Source organism: Corvus kubaryi, unplaced genomic scaffold, assembly GCF_017639235.1.
Source record: "Corvus kubaryi isolate FWS band 111438036 unplaced genomic scaffold, C.kubaryi_AGA036_p1.0 split3-73, whole genome shotgun sequence".
Lineage (NCBI taxonomy): Eukaryota > Metazoa > Chordata > Aves > Passeriformes > Corvidae > Corvus > Corvus kubaryi.
In genome coordinates this window covers 35,753,908-35,774,842 of record NW_024582091.1, presented here as the reverse complement: position 1 = coordinate 35,774,842, position 20,935 = coordinate 35,753,908, and the positions used below count along the sequence as shown (strand labels likewise).

General features: G+C 38.1%; 1 protein-coding gene across 2 annotated transcripts in view; it reads left to right on the top strand.

Annotated features, from left to right (window-relative positions):
* Positions 1-18,191, top strand: part of MOXD1 (monooxygenase DBH like 1) — a 49,944-nt gene extending 31,753 nt beyond the window's left edge. For both annotated transcript variants that reach the window (XM_042016989.1, XM_042016988.1), the window contains exons 5-12: positions 912-1,091; positions 3,375-3,477; positions 6,017-6,183; positions 7,613-7,804; positions 10,464-10,523; positions 12,260-12,402; positions 14,849-15,017; positions 17,702-18,191. In XM_042016989.1, the coding sequence (XP_041872923.1) occupies positions 912-1,091; positions 3,375-3,477; positions 6,017-6,183; positions 7,613-7,804; positions 10,464-10,523; positions 12,260-12,402; positions 14,849-15,017; positions 17,702-17,866 (1,179 nt within the window). In that variant the 3' untranslated portion in view covers positions 17,867-18,191. The remainder of the gene's footprint in view (positions 1-911; positions 1,092-3,374; positions 3,478-6,016; positions 6,184-7,612; positions 7,805-10,463; positions 10,524-12,259; positions 12,403-14,848; positions 15,018-17,701) is intronic.
* The last annotated feature ends 2,744 nt before the right edge of the window (positions 18,192-20,935 follow it).

The window sequence follows — 20,935 nt, the reverse complement described above, 5'->3', positions numbered from 1 at the left end:
ATGTCTTCTATATGATGATATTTTGTGAAATATGATCTTTCTGAAATGCAAAATAATTCTTTTCAGAAGTATTCATGTTTGCCCCAGGGACATAATCTCTGACAGAGATGATTTAACATCATCCATCCAAACAGAGGGCAAACACTTACATGGGAATTAAATAATTTTAGCCTACTCTTAAGTTCTGTGGTCTAACTATACTGGGGGCACTGGAGCACCACTGAGAGCCCTCCAGCTCATCACTGCCATAAAAAGGCTGGAGCACCCAATCTCTCAAGGATGACTTCATCTTAATAAAGTCTTTACAACCGAGCAGATTAAAAAAAAAATTATTCTAATTTCTTCTAGATGTCAAAAAAATTTGGAAGTCTATTTTGAGCTGCTGAGGAATGTGAGGTATACCTCTAGGCTCACCCTAGATTTACAGAATCTATGGGCAGCTGTAATTTGAAATAGCACAAAAGAGGCAGAAACAGGGATGAAAAACTCTGAGTAGTTCAGGCACCAAGCTGGTTCAGCTGAACAGACTTTCAGCTGGTTTATATCCCCTTCCTTAGATATATCTGTTCCTTGGAATGTGGCTAAACAAGATTGGGCAGTGAGAAAGACAAGTGACCATGCAAGGCTAGGATGGGAGAAGAGAGAGCAAGCAAGATTGTAACAGAGGTTTTGCCCAGATGCAGAATTTTTTTCCTGCCCCACATTGATGCACTTGGGCAAAATGAAAATTTTGGAAACTTCATTCCTTCAGTTTGCAGAGCGCTGAAGTTACATCTCAACTACAATCTAACATTGAGTCTCCTCTTTTAAAATAAAAATACCATAGAACTTTTAGTCCTATCTTCATACCTGCATTGAAATAGTCACGTTGAGATATGTTTTCTTTTTTCTTTTCATTTTACCATTGATAGGTTGAGCCATTGATCCAGAAAGGCCACGAGAACCTGGTGCACCATATCCTGCTCTACCAGTGCAGCAGCAATTTGAATGACAGTGTGCTGGACTATGGGCATGAGTGTTACCACCCCAACATGCCAGACTCTTTCCTCACATGTGAGACTGTCATTTTTGCTTGGGCCATTGGAGGAGAGGTAGGATGAACATCTGTCTAGCATGGTTCATCAATGGGGTGATGTATCACCATGAAATTTCTTCCTAGTATATTACTGATTACTTAATCTGTCTGTTTTTAAGGGTATGGGATTACAATCCCTGAATGCCTCACCAGTAAATCCTGAACCTCCTATTGGCCTTTCAAGAATGCAATGCAATGATCATCCTGAGTGCCAAGCCAAAAGTAATGAAAATAATATAGGGGGAGTGGAGTTGATGCCTTAGGGGAGAAAGATAGCTTTGGAGCATGGAAATCTGTCCCTGTATCAGCTTGTCCCATCTGTGGAAACACCTTCAGCAATGACCAGTATCTGCTACCTGGAGGATGACAGAAAGAAAAGCAGTGTCTCTAGGTGACTTCATACAAGACACAGAGGCATGACTCTCCAAATGAAGTTATACATAAATTTCACTAATTTTGTGCCTCACCAGGACCTGGTTTCAGTGTTGCCCCATTCAGGTTCCTGCCCAGTCCAAAGAAACATCATTTCAGTGTAGGGGAGATCCTGTGTCAGTGCAGAGCCAACATAAGGACCACTTTGCTGATGGCAGTGGGTCATATCTACAGAAAATATAGGCTGTGATGCCATGCTCACCCCAGGCTGTGTTTTCAGTTTATTTCATGTTAATTTAGGCAGCAGTTAATGCTTTCAGCTGACATAACACAGCATGACTGCCAAAAGAATCCCAGCTCTTTACACCCTTGATTCACTGTGTGACCACCCAAATGATGGTTTGGGCACAGAGAGGGACTGGGGTGATGATAGTTTCTGGAACCTTCGCTTGCCAGCTGCAGTCCAAAACCATCTGTAAACACTGCAGTGTGAGGAAGCAAGAGTTGTTACACGGACCCATGAAAAGAAGTTTAATCCACTATGAATACTTTCCCTGGTGTATGCTTTGTGCATTTTTGCCATCAGCTATGCTCTGACCTAGTATTTGTACTTTCAACTGTCTTAATCTAAGTGAAATTAAAAACTTGTATAAATAAGTTATGATTTGACAAGCCTCATGGAGGCTTTTGCAAGGGTGATCCTGTTGTTAAAGATCTGTGCAGAGGAATCTGACAGATCTGGGTTACATCCAGGTTTGCCCAAGTACCCAGTTCACTAACTTCAGTTTATCCTTGTGTAGAATGAAGGTGATAATATTTTTGGCCATATACTACAATTAATTCATTAGCGTCCATCAAGCATCAGAAAGCTGGAATCACGAATTGCACATTTCAGAAAGTTAGAATGTCAAATTGCATATTAAAATATTAGCTATATACTATAAAATGGTGCACATTCATTCCAATTAAAGTGAATTTGGTAAATGAGTTCACTTACGAGATCCTGGTGTTTTGGTTTAAATAATGAGTGAGCTTTTGAAGTAAATCTCCCAGTTATCACCACTTGCAAAGCTTTGTTTATCATCATGAGTGGTTTGAGAACTTGCACAAGCCTTTCTGGGATGGAGTTAAACTAAATGTGCAGGGGTGAACCCAGCACCTTTAGCAATAAGTGGGGTTCAGTGCATGGGACCTGACCAGAACTTGTCCAAAGGAGCAGCATCTGGGTGGGTCCAGCACAAGCTGTTTCACTGTGCAGAGCTACTTCTTTTGCACTATTGGCTTGCTAATGGAAATGTAGCCATGAAGATCAACTTTATTGGTCAAACCATTTTACTTAGAATACAGTTATTTGTGCACAAAAAGCAAGTTAACTACATGCAACCACAGTATTCCCTGGAAATTACTGCTTTTAGAAACTGGGAACATTTAAAATGTTGATTCACTTCTTCATAAGGGTTTTATTGTCAGACTAAATGCTTGATGATGTTATGTTTATACGTTTAAAATTGAATTTTCCTTTTCTGCTCAAACAATAAATACAGAATAAATAATCATAAGATCACAGGATAATGCTGGTTGGAAGGGACCTCAGGAAGTCTCTAATCCAGCTTCCTACTCAGAAGTAGTAGAAGTAAGGTCAGAGGTGAGATTATACTCTTTTGCTCAGAGCCTTGTCCTCTGGGAAGCGTGGGATCTACTATTTTATATTGACATAGTTTTTAAGTTTGTTGGGTATATAATAAGTATATTTTATCACAATGCCAAGTTCAGAAAGCTGTAAAAGAAGTTCTATTTGTAAATTTTTTCATTAATATGATCATATCATTGAAAAAGGAGTCAATGTACTTATAAAGAGAAACTAACTCTTAACTGTGGCAAAAAATACGTTAACTCTGTAATGATTTCCCTGTGTATTGATTTCCAGGGCTTCACCTACCCTCCTCATGTTGGCTTATCCATTGGCACAGCAGCTGACCCTCTGTTTGTCCTCATGGAGGTGCATTATGACAATCCATCATACACAGAAGGTTTGTAGCCTCACACGCTTTAAAACATGCTGGGCTGGAAAATGCACTACACACAAGTCCTCATCCCTGCACTGCATGGCAAACAGAGCAAATAAAAAGCTGAGGGTTATTTTTCCCTGATCAATAGTTCCTGGTTCACAGTGTTTTTCCCATTGCCCTTTCAATTTTTTTTTTTAGTATTTTTTTAAAAAAAGGTCTACCTGAACTGTGGGCAGTTTCTGAAGTAGAAGTATAGACTCAGGTTTCTAGACCATTCACTGGGTAAAGTCAGTTTATCTTCAAAGATAGGCTTTTCATTTATAATTGTGTTTTAAAATTGTTCTTTCTGAATTTAATTTATATTTAGAAGAAATAAAAGGAAGAAACCAAGGATCCCAGGAAAATCAGGAGAACTTTGAAGATGCCTTTGGGAAAGATATATTTTGTTCTGAAACAGAAGTTTATTAAGCTACTGTAGTGATTGCTATATATGAACTGAGTAAAATCCAATGCAGCATAGTATACTGGCCTTTCTTTACATCCCCATGTGTTAAAATAAAATTTGCTGTGTGGGTTATGGTGTTCTGCCCTACTGTCATTTCCCATTTTCATCTTTTAAATGAACTATCTTAATTTCTTTTTTATTTAGTGGCAGACTCTGTCCTTTCAGCATGCAGATTTGCATGGGATGCAATAAACTTCATTTGCATCCTTGATATTGTATGCTTTTTCATAAAATGTTGCATGAAAGCCCAAGAAGTCACATGCTGAAAAACTGTGTCTGATTTGGCTGTGTCCCTAAATTCATCATTTTGTTTGAATTGACTGTGCTGTATGATAGTCTTCCCAAAAGACCTGGGAAAATTCAGACAGCATAGGCAGAGCAGGGTGTTTGTAATCCAGGTCATACTTCTCCCCCTTCCTGGCAAAATACACAGTATAGGATTGTGCCAGGAGTGTGAGAGAGTAGACCTGGGTTCTCCATCTGCTTCAGGTGGGGAAAAATGAGTTCTGACACAACAGCAAACCTGCCACTGGGTCACCTTCATCTGTGTGTTTTGGCACCTGCATTTTCCCAGTTTGGGTCTTGTGGTGAAAGGCTGCACTTTTTCCCTCACATCGTGACCTGGGCTAATGTCCTAAGTGACTCAGGTTGGTAGTGAGCCTCGGCTCCCAGCTAGGAAGAGTTCAAACATTTTTTAGTTTAGCATGGATGGTTTTCACTTTTTCTGGTTTTGTAGTCCTTAACATTCATTTCTCATTTGAAAGGTGGCCTCTTTTGGAATTGTTTACCAGAAACTGACATACCATAAGAGTGTCTGACATTTAGATGCTAGCAACAAGCTTGAAGCAGGAATACCACAAAGGAAAAATTCAAGTTGATGAGGTTGTACAAATTCCTCCAGGAAGGGAATGAGTATGGATTCCCAAATGCTAAAGTTGGGATGTTGTGGAACAGGATATATCACCTTAAATGTGATTTGTATGTTGCAGAACGTCTCATAGCTGATTACCATTCTTAACTGACTAGGCACAGTTCTTATCCTTTGTTCCTTAAAAATCATATGCACTACTCCATCTTAGGTATTTTAGTGACTGGGTAGTGTCCCTCTGCAATTTGCTTATCTTAAAATAGACTGCTGATATCATATTGATATAAAATTTGGCTTCAGGCACTGCTATGTCTGTTTTGTTTTTCAGAAGACTAATATAGGTCACTAGGAAGCATATTACCTTCTCTGAGATATTTGATATGGTTTTTGCATTTTTAATTTTCAAAATTGAAATTATTTCAGTTACTATTCCAAAATACAAAGAGATAAACAGAAAACTAACAAAATGTAGTTCTTGTACAAACACAAATTAATCCTTTTTTTCTGTATATCTTGACTAATAAAAATGACTAATACAAGACAAGTAATTCTAAGCATTTAGATGATAAAGGCAACAGAAATTATTAATAGATACGTAAACAAACACATATGGCTAAACATATGTGGGTGAACAAAATAGATTTGTATTATTTTGACTCTTAAAAACACAGCCTCCAAACAGCAGGCTTTGGTTATTTAAACTAAGTTTTGAAATCAAGAGAAGTGCTTGAGTCAGAGCAACATTAAAGTACTCTGCAATTCTCTTGTCTACTTCCCTCAAAGTGGGGGTATTGTCTACAGTTCTGGGATTTAGTAGGGCAATTTTCATGTTTAATTGATGCCTTCTTAATTTGAGAGATTTTAAAAAGGATGTGTCATCTCAGATACACTGTAATGTAGCAGGCAATCCAAAACAAAGGAAAAATATAATTAATGGTAGGACTCAAGATGAAGAAATAGATAAAATTTTCAACTAGAAGACAGCATGTGGCTTGAAAACTTTAAAGAGAAAAAACCACTTCCTGCATATGGCTTGACTCATTTCAAGGTTATTGAGGTTGATTCCTTGATTTTCCTTCAGAAAACTTAGGACATAGCATGAAAAACACGAAGCAATTAGGTTTGGGTTTTTTTCTTCTTTTAAACACTGATTTTCAGCCATGGCTGACTGTGTTCTTTTGTTGCAGGCATGATAGATAACTCTGGTTTGAGGCTGATTTACACTCCAGTTTTAAGGAAATATGATGCTGGGGTTATTGAAGCTGGTCTTTGGGTCAGCCTCTTCCACAATATCCCACCAGGCATGCCTGAATTTGTGTCAGAGGGTCACTGCACACTGGAATGTCTGGAAGAGGTATGTCCCTTGACTGAATCCATTGGTTTTCATTCATAGAAATAATTGGGAGAGTCACTTGAACTTCTTGGGAAGATTGAGAGTTACAGTTAGAAGATGTGAGCAAAGGAGTCTGGTGGTCCATGTTGTCCTCCAAAGTGTTGTGGTTTTGAACTGGGTATTTGGCATGCTCACTACTCAGGCTGTTTTACTTATTTGAGTAATAACGAATGACACAGGACTTGCAATGTTTTAATTTTGTGTTCAATATGTAAGCATACATTACTTTCCATGGCAAAGCTATTAATAACTTGGAATAGCTAGCCCAGAAAAAAAAGTTGAGACTAATTCAGACCTGGATGTGTGAAAGGCTCCTAACGATGAAGTGAAAGCCTGAAAGGTGATAGTAGACCAACCACAGAAACTGAAGACCTGAATAAGTTTTGTTGAATGGTCCATGGTACAAAATTATGCATTTATTAAGTACTTGGTTTCATTAAAATAACTTAAATATCTCTGCAGGTAATGGAAGCATTGTCTAAAATCTGTGGTGACTGCATCATGGGAGATTTTCATATACTTTGTCATTTATAAAGGTTGAATTAATAACATGGTTTACAATGAAGGCTACATTAGATACAGAATTTAGATTTGTTCTTGGTGGTGTTAAATATTGTGTATTGTCCTGGCATTTTTCATCCTTAAAACACTTGAGTAACCTATTATCATGAGGTTTCTGACCCTAGGGCTGCTCTTAAAAGGTATTGTGATAACGGATTATTTCTACCTAGAGCACTGAACAAGAATAAAATTTGAGCATACTCAAAGTTTAGAACAGTAGATCTCAGCTAGAATGGGAATGATGTCAGATTTGTGTCAATTTGGAAAAGTAAATTTGCAAATATTTTTGACCTGGAAAAAGTTTTAAATATAAACTTTCAGTATTTCCCTACCAGTTCACTTAAAGATGGAAAGTAGAGGATGTTACAACTACAGCCTCTCAATTTTAAGTGCATCTTTCAGCACAATATTGATGATGGCATCATTCATAACTGCATAGAAATTCCTTTTCACAACAAACACCCCCATTCATTAGTTACCAGCCATTAGCAGTAAATTAATGTGCAGGTTTTAGTACAATTCCCTTGAAAGTCTTAAAACTATTGAGAATTATTTGCAGTCCAGTTGATTTTCATTTTAAAAAATGTGTGCATTAGGAGTAAAAACATGTTTTTGTTATAAAAAATAACCACAGAAAAAACCTAGCCTTTTTTGTACATAAACCCTGAATTTCAGTTACAGTTTTGGTTTTGCCCCAGACTGCATTTTTCAGTAAACTGAGTGAATGCAAACTACATTAATTAATGTACTTTCACTCTGTTTGCACATGGCATTACATTACATTACTTTGCATTTGGGAACACTGATGGTGTTGGTTTCTCTTGGCCAGGCTCTAGGTGCTGAGAGACCTGCTGGGATTCAAGTGTTTGCGGTACTTCTCCATGCTCACCTTGCTGGCAGAGCCATCAGGATGCGCCACTTCCACAACGGCGAGGAGCAGAAGCTGCTTGCTTATGACGACGAGTTTGACTTCAACTTCCAGGAGTTTCAGTACCTGAAAGAAGAAAGAACCATCTTGCCAGTACGACACTCTTAATTCTTTTCCTGAAAGTGTTTAAGAGATCATGTGCCCAGCGTTTTCTCATCTTTAGGATTAAATTGCTACATAATTTCTTGGTATAGCATCATAGAATTCTTGGATGTTCTATTAATTTTTCCACTTATCTCAGAGTCACTAATGTGTCTCAGGAGTGTCCACATGAACTGGCTTGGTCCATCAAATCAAGCTATTCTTTGGGTATGTTTGATATCCACAATAACTTGATTTGAACTTTACTACCACAAAGGTTTGAACAAAGCAGATTAGAAAATCCCATATGTGCCTGGCTGTACCATCTTGGTGCATCCAGCAAGAAGAGTAATGGAAATGCCACCTCGTGGTTTTACAGGGCTGTGGGAACCAAGTAGCAGATCTTCAGTATTTGCACACAGCAAGTACCCAGCCTTACAAACATGTTTAAAAATCAGCCAAGTCTTCTGTTTGTTTCACACTTTTTGTTGTTGGAAGTAAAACTCCATGATCACATTCCACCTGATGTTTCACTAGTAACCAAAACCCTTTGAAAGAAGAAATCATAAAATTCTGTATCATACAACATCCTACAGTATTCCTGAAAATAATGTAATATAACTTGTAGGAATATTCCAACTACAATTATATTATAAAACAGTAGCTATGCATAGGTATTGCATGAAATGAGTCTGTATTTTTTTGTGTGAGTCACTCATTTAAAAATTATTCACTCTTCTTTTGTTAGTTCCACCCAGCATCTTTTTAAGTTCTGGCATGATGACAGAAATTTTAGTGCTGCAAAGTCTGGGTGCTCCAGATCTGGCCAGCAGAGCAGCTTGTCCTGGTGCATGTAAAGAAGCATGTTATTTAATTGCCAGATGCAAAATGTTGAAAAATGGGATTTGTTCATAATTGGAACCACTAAGGGAGAGGGATCTGAAAAGACCATTGAAATGACTGAACTTCAAGTAGGGTCAGGAGCCCCATGGTTTAAACTTCAGGGGCTTTCTTCAAGCCCCTTTCTCTCTTATATCTCTTCTCCCACACTGTGAGACTTTGATATTTGTACTTTAAAGACAAGAAGCTAAAATGCTAACTTTATAGTTTAATTTCTACAGCAAAATCTGGATGTTCAGGTGCAGAATTTACTCTTTGAAGTCAAATTGCTTGTAGTCTAGGGACTTCAAAGACAAACCGGTGTTACCTCCTTCAGGAAAGAAGGTTGAAGGGTTTAGGAAGAGGGCTGGCAGAAGATGACAGGTTTGCAGAGAAAGCCTGTAATATTTTTAGGAAAATCCACGCAGATTATAGCAAAAAGGCCTCTTGAAATTCAAGAACACAAGGAAATAGACAACAGAAAAACTATAAACAGTATTTGATAGTAACAGAAACTTGAAAAAAGAGCCAGCTCAGTTAGAAGATGGAATTCTTTCTCAGAAGAGAACAGTTTTTTATGCCTTTCATTGTTTTCATTTTATGCAAAATTACCAGTGCAGCTTTACAGTCATCATCTGGTGTAATTCAGAGAACAGTTTAATCAATTAACTAATAGTATAATTTCTCATATAAGTTCTTGTTATTCTCTGTTTCTATAAGCTCTCCCAAGGTTATGTCCTTCTTTCAGCTTGTGGAGTCAGGTTACTTTCTTTCTTCACACAGTAGCACTCTCTCCTCCATTTGGAAGCAACAGATCTAGTCTCACGGAAGGAACAATTTTAGTGAATGTTATCCAGTCTGTAAGACAGAGCTGGAGACCTCAGTGGTGGGAACAGCATATTCCCACTGGAAGCAGTGACAGTGTGCCAGTTCATGCTACTTCAGAAACCTCTGTCTCCACTTGGCTGACATGAGGCTGACGCACCTTCTTCCAGCAGTCTGGAGTACAGATTGTGCTAGCATTGGGCTGGAGAAACAGCCTGTAGGAAAGGAGAAATTCTCAGCCTTTGAAGGGTGATCTGTTTTTTTTTTAGGGAAGTACAGTGGTTGATAAGGGAAGATGATGATACAAAAAAAATTCCACTTGATTATCTGGTGATTTTCGGATTTGTACTTGATTAGGTACAGGGAGTGAAAGTATTACCAAATAGGTAGATCAGTTTCTCAAGACACCAAAAAGTTAATTTTATGTACTTGAGAAGGGAAGTATTCAGCCTTTCCCATACATATCTGTCAATGTAGTGAAGTCTTTGCCTGCCACTCCTCTACTCCCAGGCTTGGCAGAGAAATAGTTGTTTTTGTGATGTGGAAAGCCTTCTTTTCCTCATTTGCCAAATATTTCTGTTGAAGTTGGCAGGGTAAATTAGCCTGGGTAAAGTAGCACTGGAGGAGTTTTGGAGCAAGAATCATTTGTATACATTGTCTACTACATAATTTTCCAGAAAATGGGATGATAACTGGGTACCTTCATTGCTATTTTAAACGAAAGCCAGACAACACTCTTAACAAGACTCCATTTTAAATCCATGGGGGATCCCTGAGGATCTGGTGTAATATGAATGCTAACTGCCAAGGCCTTAACATATGGCAATTACCTAATCCTTCACTCTTTCAAAAAGTCATATCCACTGCTCTGATATTTATTTCTTAAGTGCTTGCTGTCATCTGTGGTTACCTGAAGCTGGTGTTGATAAACTTCAGAACCGCGAACTTTCTAAATTTTGTGTTTCAGGGGGATAATTTAATCACAGAATGCCACTACAGTACTGTGGACCGAATTCGCATGACATGGGTAAGCAATATTTTAGTGGATCAAAACAAATACACAGATAATATTGGGGACTAAAATCTTTTTCATAGAACACTATTAAAAATGAGTGAATTTACTTGTTAATGCCTGTGTGCATATAATTATTTATTGTCTTTCCTTTCACAGATTCTTAGGTTTTAAAGTCATCTGAACTACTGTGATCTTAGTTTGATCTCTTGCATAAAGCTTTCATATGACTAGTTTATAAAAATAAGTAGGTCAGCTCATAAAAACTCCTCAAAAGTCAAGCTTTTCTAGTATAAGGAGTGTTTTCTTCACAACAGGTATTAACATGCAAATTCTGTGTACTCTAATGAATTATTTTTATGATCTTGTTACGCATTTTTCCCCAAAGTTGTAATTGCCAGTTCTTATGTTTTGATTTTTAGATAAGCTGTGACCAGGATGTTTCTCCACTATTTAGTTTTGTGCCTAACATAGAATCCAGGCAGAATGAAGTCCTTTGGGTTGGGAAGAGGAGTTGAGAAACCACCCCTCCCTATCAAGGGTGCCCTGCTCTGGTTTGGCACACGGCAGTGCACAGTGTCCCAGAAGCAGCTGGGATAGGTTAACAGAGGCCAGGCACTGGCCATTACAATGCAGCCACTGGGTTTTGGAGGTGAAGTAAATTTGGTTACTCGGGCATGAGCTGGACTGTGCCAGTTGGCTAGGAACACATAGAGTGATGCCAAACCCACTATGTCTATGGGAGTGATATAGCTGCCAGTGCCAGGGTCTGATCCCACTTCCTGGGGAGGGGCTGAATCCAGACCTCTGGGAAGTGAGACCTGAGGGGTTTCTGTTTTGCAGTTCCTGGCATCCAGAGAGCACAGGGATACCTCTTCCTGAATCTAGGCACATGCAGTAGTTATACAATGAAAAGCAAAAGACCAAGAATGAGGGCTTTTGAGTTTTTGTCCTGTTTTCCTGTGTGGTGACCACACTAACTTTTGGCTCATGTGTTTTGTTTTCTCCATGCCTATTCCTGTGGTTCTGTGAGACTTGTGGAACTTTCCCCACACAGGATTTAGGAACATGCAGTTTATAATCTTGTCCATGTTTACCAAGAGTAATTTTAAGTTAGTTGTTTGCCCCACAGTTCTCAATGGAAGACTGTCTAAGAGTCTATTTCTTCTGCTAGCTAGAAATTATATTCTAATTAGTGATTTTATAATGCATGCTCATTTTTTCTTGAGTCAACATTACCTGTTAACATAAATAATTATTTTCCTTTTCACTCTTTATCTGCATATGTACTTACAAGCAGAGTCCAGATAGATTCATATTCCATCCCAGCCTCCATTTTACTAGGTAAAGCTCACTTAATTTCTTATTAAACAGATTAATTATCCTACAAGGATTTTTCTTCTTCTGTTCCACTTTGAAGCCCTTTTCTGAAATGTGGTAGATCTAAGTACCTTGGGGACAACTGAAAGCAAACCCGAACTTCTCAGACAGTACACTTCAATATAATATGAGCCTTATTTTATTCACTGTTGTTCTTTCTGATGTCTTTTAACTTGGAAGCCATTGCTTGAGCTTCCAGCGTATTGTAATTAATCATGTAATAAACTCTTGCTACTTGATAACCTCCTGTAAAAGATAAACTTGTTGAATTGGACCTCCTGATACACCTTTCATTAGCATATAAATGCTAATCAGTGATTTAATGTGTGGGCTTCCAGTGCTACCTGATTAAAGAAAAATCCGATTTTCAGGGTGGTCTGAGCACCAGGAATGAAATGTGCCTGTCATATCTGCTCTATTACCCAAGAATCAACCTGACCCGCTGTGCAAGTATTCCAGATATAATGGAACAGCTCCAGTTCATTGGCGTTAAGGAAATCTATAGACCAGTCAGGTATGTAAAACGTTTATGAATATGTGTATCACCTCTGTTTCTGTCTGTGGGATTCTTGGATCATTTTTATACAACTTTTCTTTCTTTCTGGAAGTGCAAAATGGCCACTCATGCCACTTTTTTTTTTGGTCAATATGCTCTGCTGCTATGTATTTCTCTTGCCAAATTATTTCACATCTTTTTTTTTGCAGTTTTTCTTTTAAGGAAAAAATATTGTTCACATGGGTTTTTTTTTTTTTCACCACAATCATCTGTAAAAAGTCTATGTACCACTGTTCTAAATCTATCAATTTATTAAAACATGTCAATGTTTCATATATAAAGAGATAATTTTGAAAAGGGGTTTGTGAGCATGGTTATTGAATTTCCCTGGGTAGATTTGTTGTCAGCAATTCTTTTAACAAAAATACGCTCCTTATAGTGCTTAAAATTAAAGTGTCTCAACAGCAGATTGTAAAGAGTGAGAACAGTCAAAAGAGCAAAGTTCCCAAATAAATGAAGTGCAGAAAAATAATCAAACAATAAAAAGCAGAATGCACTTTTTGTGTGAAAGAATTACACTTCTTTGTTTGTTACACAAAACTAAGGTAATAGTAAGATTTTAAAATCAAATTGATAGACTGATATTGTGTCACCACAAAATTTAAAAGTTGTCTTTGGTTAAAGAGTTTATATTAACAAACCCTATAAACTATTGTTGGAAAATAATTTGACGTACAGGCTTAGTGGTCTTAGTTCTGAAATTTATATTCAAAGAAGAATTTGAAGGAAGTCACAGTGCAATCAATGTCTACATAATTTTCCACACTATTTCCATTTACAACCTCTTTTAATACAGGGAGAACAGAATTTCTAAATTAGTCCTGTCTAAAAGAGTCTTTCTGAGCTTAGAAAGAAAATATTCTAACAAATGTATGCTCTCTTGAGTGTTCATTCATGATAACTGTACTTAAGGAAAAAATGCACATTTGGCCTGGGGAAATAATGATGTTCTGAATAGAGTAAGTATGCAGACCGTCTGCCGCAAATGGAATAGTAATTAGAAGAGGAGATTAATAATGCCTCTAGTATTTATGACCTAATCCACAATTCTTTAAGCTCTGTCAGCCTAAGGATATGTGACCTGATACACATTTCTCTTGTGTCAGTCTAACACTGGAATTGCTTCACTGACTCTAGCAAAGTCTCTCTTGACTTACACATGAAGGCAAACTAGGAGCAGGATCAAGGCATTGTGGCTCACTTTAAAATATTTTTCCTCTGTCTGGTAACAGAGACAATGGCTTAAATCATGAGGAGCAGAGATGAAAGTGATTGGGCCACAGTAGTGGCCCAAGTACCAAAATAGGTAGTTGATTAAAATGACGTCCTCTATGCCTAGATGCTGAGGGGAGCAGAACTCTGGCACAGGCAATTTACCCAAAGCAAGTGGGAGACAGCTTACTGCAAGATAACACAGATCTGTCAAAACTATTTTGAGAAGATAACTCATGCTCCAAACGCAGTATTAATTAGGTTGCTTGATAAAGTTTTAGATACTTTTATTCTTCTGCAAGCTGTATTGACTTTGTGTTCATAAAAGCTTGATCCCTCCACCATGTTGTTTCCATTCATCCCAGCAAAGTCAAACAAGGAGAAAGCAGAAACAGTGGAAAAGGTTTGGGTTTGGTTTTTTGGTTTTTTTGGTTTTTTTCTTTTAGTTTTCCTTTGTTCCTATTCTTTAGTTTTCTTTACTAAATGGAATCTCATTCCTTCCCTTTCCATGTCTTTGGCTGGTGGGAAATGAGATATTCCCCATTTGTTCATGGGGACGATTCCCACACTTGGGCAAATAGATTTTTCAGAGAAGAGCAGCAGGTCTCTAAACCACCCCTCCAAAATGAGCCCTTGCAGCCAGCCCGCAGGAACACGCCAAGGCAATGTCCACAACACCAGGTATTATCTGCTGCCAACTAGTGCAAATCAGAGCAATTCCTGTGCTAGGCTCAGCTTTGACCTGAGCTCAGCAAAACCATCTGGAAGCAGCTTTCTGATGGCAAATGTTTCTTGGCAGCCTGGCCTGCCAAGCCTAGAAGAGGGTGTGGTTTTCTTTTGGCTTTGTTATTTTGAGAAGTTACAGCAGAAGATCTGTTTTATATTGCCTGTGCATTCAGTTTGTAGATCAGAGAACAACAATGTAACTCTTGAAGTCCTTCATTTCTAAAAGCATCTGGCAGCAAGTACTAACATGCTGACAGCCTTTCATAAGTCTGTCAAAATCAATGAAACTGCATCAGTTTTCAGTAGAAGAGAACTTAGCTGAGAATGTGAACTAGGCGTAATATACATAGTAGTAGTGCATTTATTTTTCTAAGGAGATTCTCCAAAAGCTTTTCCTCGTCAGTTTCAACTTGATAGTATGTATGTATCTATCTTTTTTTAAATCTAATTGTTTATTTTTCTTTAGGACTTGGCCTTTCATTATCAAGAGTCCTAAGCAATATAAAAACCTGTCTTTTATGGATGCAATGAATAAATTCAAATGGTCCAGATCAGAGGGTCTCTCCTATAATCAACTTGTGCTTAAACTACCTGTCAATGTGAGATGTTCAAAAACAGATAATGCAGAATGGTCGGTAAGTCCGTGTGTTGAAAAGGAGGCAAGAATGCTATAAAACTAATTTGATTTACTGTGTTTCATTGCATATGAATAAATATCTGGTTATACTTCTTCAAGATATTTACACAGCTATATTGCATTTACATACAATAACAAATGATGAGAATGTTTTAGCAGTGCTTTCACCCAACTTGAGTTTTAGCAGCATTTAAAAAGAATAGAAAAGTTGGAGCTTTAATCAGTACTTGGGATCAGTAATGGGAGGATGGAGTCTTGCAGTGGGTCTGGAGCTGATCAGAGAGCAAACATGTGTGTCCGGACTAATTGGCCAAGGCAGGAAGCTGTTCTACCTCACTGTTGCCATGGTCAGGGACTTATGTTAGTGTCTTGCAATGGATGATTCAAAACCCCTAAATCAGGTTGCATTTCTGAGTCACCTTCTAAGGGAAAGCTTATTGACTGCATAACAAAGAATCTACCTTCTTAACTTGGTCATCTAGACAACCTAAAGTTGTATGAACAATCTTCCAGTAAGTCTTTTTTTTATTGGTCCTAGAATTGTCTATAGTATTGGACCATAAAAATACATTTGGATAGTCTGTTTCCTTTGTGCACCTTTGTTAGATTTTATCTTCTGTAGTTTTACTTTCCTTGTTGTCTTGATGAAAAAACCTTATAAGATAAAAAATAACACCCCAGTAAATTATTATTTTTTCTAAATATCTACTGGTATTTTACCAGGACTGTTGAGAAAAGTTGTCATCTTTAATGTTGATGTGTGTTTATAGAGAATGGCTAGTGCAGGTAGTATCATCCCTGAAGGGAATACTTAAGAATATTTATTGCTCTTTGAACTCCTTTACAGACTCCACATTCAAGGCTCTTACTTTTTTGAGATTTTCTGCTCAGAAGGGGTGACAGTCTCATTGTACTGGCTTATTTCCTATTGTGATTTCAGTCCAGTATAGCACAGCTGCTATGAGATACTATTGATTAAGTACTTCCTAGTAAAAGACTTTTGCCTCATTCTCCTCACCCTGGAAGATAGCCCGTGCTGCCTCATAGCATGTCACACAAGTCCTTTCAGGTAGTGAAGAAATTGCCCCTCCTACAGCAGCGTTCTTGGGTTTTTCCAGCATAGGTCAGACCGTTCTGCCCATTGGATGTCAAAGAAATACTGTGTGCTGTAAGTAATCAAAGAGCTTCTGGGTTTTTCTAGTATTTGTCCCATGGTAGACCTCCTGTGAAAAGTGGTTGTAGACAGACAGTACATGCCACTGTTCACCAGTTTTGGTTAAACTTCTTGACCTTTACAGCTGCTGGCCAGTAGCAGTTGCATAGTCACTCTTTCACTGATTATTTGTCAGAGGAGAAGTTAAGATGATGAAAAGCACACAGAAATTTTATCAAGAGGATAGGCCGGGTTTATTTAATGGTATACTTTCTGGAAAATGCCATTCCTCTTTATCTTACAGGATGAAGGAACAATACTTACAACTTAAAGAATGTAGTCAAAGAATGAGCTCACTGGAACTGGGAGTTCTTAGTTCTCCCTTAATCACAGTTTCCTTTTTCAAATGACATGGACATATTCATCAAAGCTAAGATTAGAACTCCTTCCTTTCCTTTCCAGTATTAGTGATATTACACTTAAATGATCATCCTCATCAAAATCAAGAACAGATTTAACCTGAATGGTCAAACAATCCCTGAGTTGTTACAAGACTGAAAAAAATTGAAGCAGACAACTGAGTTGAAAATACCATCATCCTTCTATAGAGTTGGTCCCTATTTCAGTTTTACTTTTGTGTTGTGTTTGCTAAGATTAAGTCAATATTTAGTTGGGGTTTCTTTCCACAGTACAGAATAATAGCAACATAGAAAAAATCCCCAAAGTAAGCATATGCTCTACAGGTGGGCATTCAAACTTTCAAAAATGTGCCCAGGAACTTACTTTCTGCAGAGCTTATTTTCTTTGACACGTGAGGAGTAAGTTTAGGAACAGCAAGCTGAGCAGTGTACACAAATGTCTCTAATTTCATGTCAAAACCATAACAAACATGTAGTTACATCCAATTCCATAAAATTGCACTGAGTTCTACGGGAAGAGTGAAAAATACTCAATATATATAGCAATATGACACTGCTGCATGTGACCTTGCTTCAGCAAGGACATGGGACCAGATGACCTCCAGAGATCCCTTCCAACCATTCTGTGATTCCATGGAATAATGTGTACACAACTGCTTTGGACGTGCAAGTGTGAGCCTTTCATGCAGAAATGAATGCATTCAAATATCATCCTGTATCCCTATAGCAGAGTGACACTGCCACTGCCAGCTTTCATTTTTATTTGACAGAAGGATGAAAACAACAACCAAACCATCCAAACATTCCCACAAAGCAAAATAAGGTCATTCAAACCAACAAACCAAAGTGTAACCTTGCTTTACTGGAGAGGATGCCAGTGTGTACTGCTGCTCTCAAGATGAGAACGTTGAATATGCACACTGGCTGATCATTTGGCATGCAATATATTCATATTTTTACTGAGCTTGATGTTTCCACAGTGAGAGTCACAGTCCAAGTACAAAACTATCAATAGATTCTCAGGCAAGCTGCCAATTATCTTGAGAGCGAAAAGAGTTTACTGATCTTATGTGACAAAACTCTGATAATTTTTTGTTATTTTAATTTCAGATCCAAGGCATGACAGCTTTACCTCCTGAAATAGAGAGACCATACAAGACAGAGCCAGTAATATGCAGCTCATCTTCCTGCTTAAGTTGCAGTTTATTCCTCACCCTGTTGTTTGTTGTACACATCACAGCCAGTACCATAGGAAACACTGGGCCCTCTGTATAATAATTTTTATTCATCTGTGTTCTGTATGCCATGCAAGTTCTGATGTGTTTGCACTGTTGCTATTGTAGATTTATTTTTTTACATATTAATAAACTAAATTTGCCGGATCAAAACAAAATGTATACATCCTCTGGAAACTGTGGGGTTTTTGGTTTTCAATGTAAAATATGTATGAAATACAGTAGGTACACTGACACATTGAATATTGAAATCTTTTCCTGTACCGTTTTCTTATATTTTGTTCAGACTCTTTCACGTGGTGCTTTCAAAGTCATCTATGTATATGGGTAAAATTAATAAACTAAAAGCAACCTAGTTAACCACATTCAGCCTGGTCCGTGCTGTATTATTTTGCCTTGGTTCTTGACATCTGCAGGTAATGAAATTACTGCCGTATGGACAGGTCTTGCAAACATATATTTGGGTATGTCTGACTGACACATGCCATAAAGCTACGGGAAGGATTCATTCAGGGAGGACATTCCTGGGAGCAACACACTGCAAAAACATCTCTGCTCCTGAGACTTGGGAGCTATGGGTGTTAAAGGGATGAAAAGACAGGCAGAACTTCAAGTCTCCCCATAGTGAATCCTGTACAAATCCTTTGGCTTGGTTGGCATTTCTTTTTCCTGATCCCAGGCAATTCAGGGTGTTTCTTCTCTCTTAAGATACTTGCTCAGTGAGTAAATCTTTGGTGAGAAGTAGGCACTCCTTTTCTAGATTTGATCTGGACAGCAGGAGCAATATACATCTATCTCACATTTAGGCTCTGGCATGCACAGAGAACCAAGCCTGCCAGGAGCTATTGTTAGCACACACTGAGCAGCACAACTGGCCAAATAGCTGATTAAGAAGTAGTTTTTCTGTACAGTGTTTTTTTTTATATTTGGAAATCACAACTTTTTGATTTAGATGGTGTTGGGTAGGGAAGATTCCTGAAAGAGACACAGTTTATTGCTCCCCAGTGAAATTATGGCACACGGTAGAAAAGGGCTTTGAACATTTAAAAAAAAAGTTCATTTTTGTAGCCATGCTGCAGTTACAGTAAGCTATAACTTTTTCAGTAATGCATAAACTTTTCTGGAATGTGGCTGTAAAAATAAGTTAGTCTGGATGCTGAGAGTGCTTCCCTGTTCGCTGCAACACCTGCTCTACAGTTAACCTCTGTAGACTTAGTTACACGCAGGCTTTGTTATGTACATTTTATGTCATTGAGCACTCCTGTGCACTGTGGTGAGTGCAGAGCAGATCGAGAACCTGAGCTGAGATAAAATGGTTTTCTGCCCATTTTTGTTCATTGACTGTTAACTTATACCAGCTCTCTGTAAAGTTCTTCCTCTAAAGGAGGGCAGGCTGTTTTGTGAAAAAAAAATCACATAAGAAGGAAGACGAGGAGAGGATTTGGGAACTGTCTTCGCTGAATTTGAGAAGTGAAAAGGAAAACATCACACAGCTGATAGGGCACCTCTGCATGTAGCCAAAATGACAATGCATATGATAATTGACAGGAGAGAGGCACTGAAGCAGCTAATGCCTCAAGCAGAGATGAGAGAATTAATCAAGGATAGATTAATTTTCTAGGAGCTATAACAATCTCATTACAGAACTTATGCATAAAGGGAGTTTAAAATGAGCCATGAAGGTAAAAGTTCACAGGGCCTGCTTTATCCTTCTGATGCTGTATCCGTACTTGGCTAGGAAAAACTCCCATGTGGGAAATTTCTTTGCCATTGTTGGGCAGCTGCTTGCTCTAAATATACCTGGACAGTGATATATTCTGTCATTCTTCCCTTTGGTCCTGGATAAGGTAAGGAGAAGGCGTATGCCAAACAGCAGATGGATTTTTTGGGATTAAACTCCTGAAATATTCAATATAATATTCAATTCAAAACTCTTTTATGTTTCAATAAAGAAATATATCTACGTAGGTGTCTTCTTCCTGCCAGCAGAAGAACTATGCTCTTCTGTTTTGTGTTCCCAAATACAACTGGTTGAGAAACACAAAAAGCAAAGAGCAGTCTTGGTGAAATATAGGCAAAAACATCTTCTGAGTGATTGTTTGTACAGATCTGTTCTGAATGTGAAAAGTGAAGGGTATCCTCCATCTGAGATATCATGGAGCCTAGGATGCATCTTATTGTAACAGCAGTCGGCAGGGACCTCAGCCTTTCTTATGCTTAAACCCATTTCTAAGATGGGCATGTTTGAACAGCTTTTCTTCAGGAAGCAAGGGGAAAAATAACAGGGAATGAAATGAGAGAAGAGCTTTTGTGTCGGACAGGGGAGCCCTTTCACATGCAGTGTTATGTCTCATTTGCTACCACTGGCATCCATCCTAGGTTGACTTGGTTTGCAACAAATATAAAGCAGATCTAGGGTTATTTTCCATTCTGTCTGTTCTCTGATTTGATGCAGTTTCTTATCTACAGGGATTTCCTTTCTGTGGGCACCCATCCTAAGAACATGTGAACAGATGGGTGTTTGTTTTTGCCATGCAGTATGCCACAAGATGATGTAAAGCAAAGCCAGCTCAGAAAGGATGTCTGTGAGACATAGCTGACAGCATATCAGGAAGACCTGTCATATACACTAAATACTCATTTTTGTTTAATCCACAAGTGTTTTATGGCTTCTGGAGGAATGGAAAGGAAAATTCTGCTTCACAGGTAAATAAAAAGAGAAACTGGTTATAGAGTTTTGGGATATTTCCAAATAAAAGGATACAAGACAGATGTGAGCACATTATTAAAGAAACTTAAAACCAGAAAACAAATAAAAAAACCAGTCTGAAATTGTTGAAAATTCAAAGGATAAAAGTGAGACATGCCATGAGCTAACTCTATGTCACTGAAGAAAAAACATGTAGAAAGCACACACCTAGTCACACTGCACATGAAAAAGCTCTCAGACACAGATCTCTGTGGTTTTCTCTCATTATTGAGTTCTAGTAAAACATATGTTCTTGCTTTGTGTTTCTACCCAAGGCATTCAGAATAATTATAGTTAAAAGCATATACAGTAAATACTATTATCAAGCAAACCATGGTGCAGGAGAAGATGTGTATATAC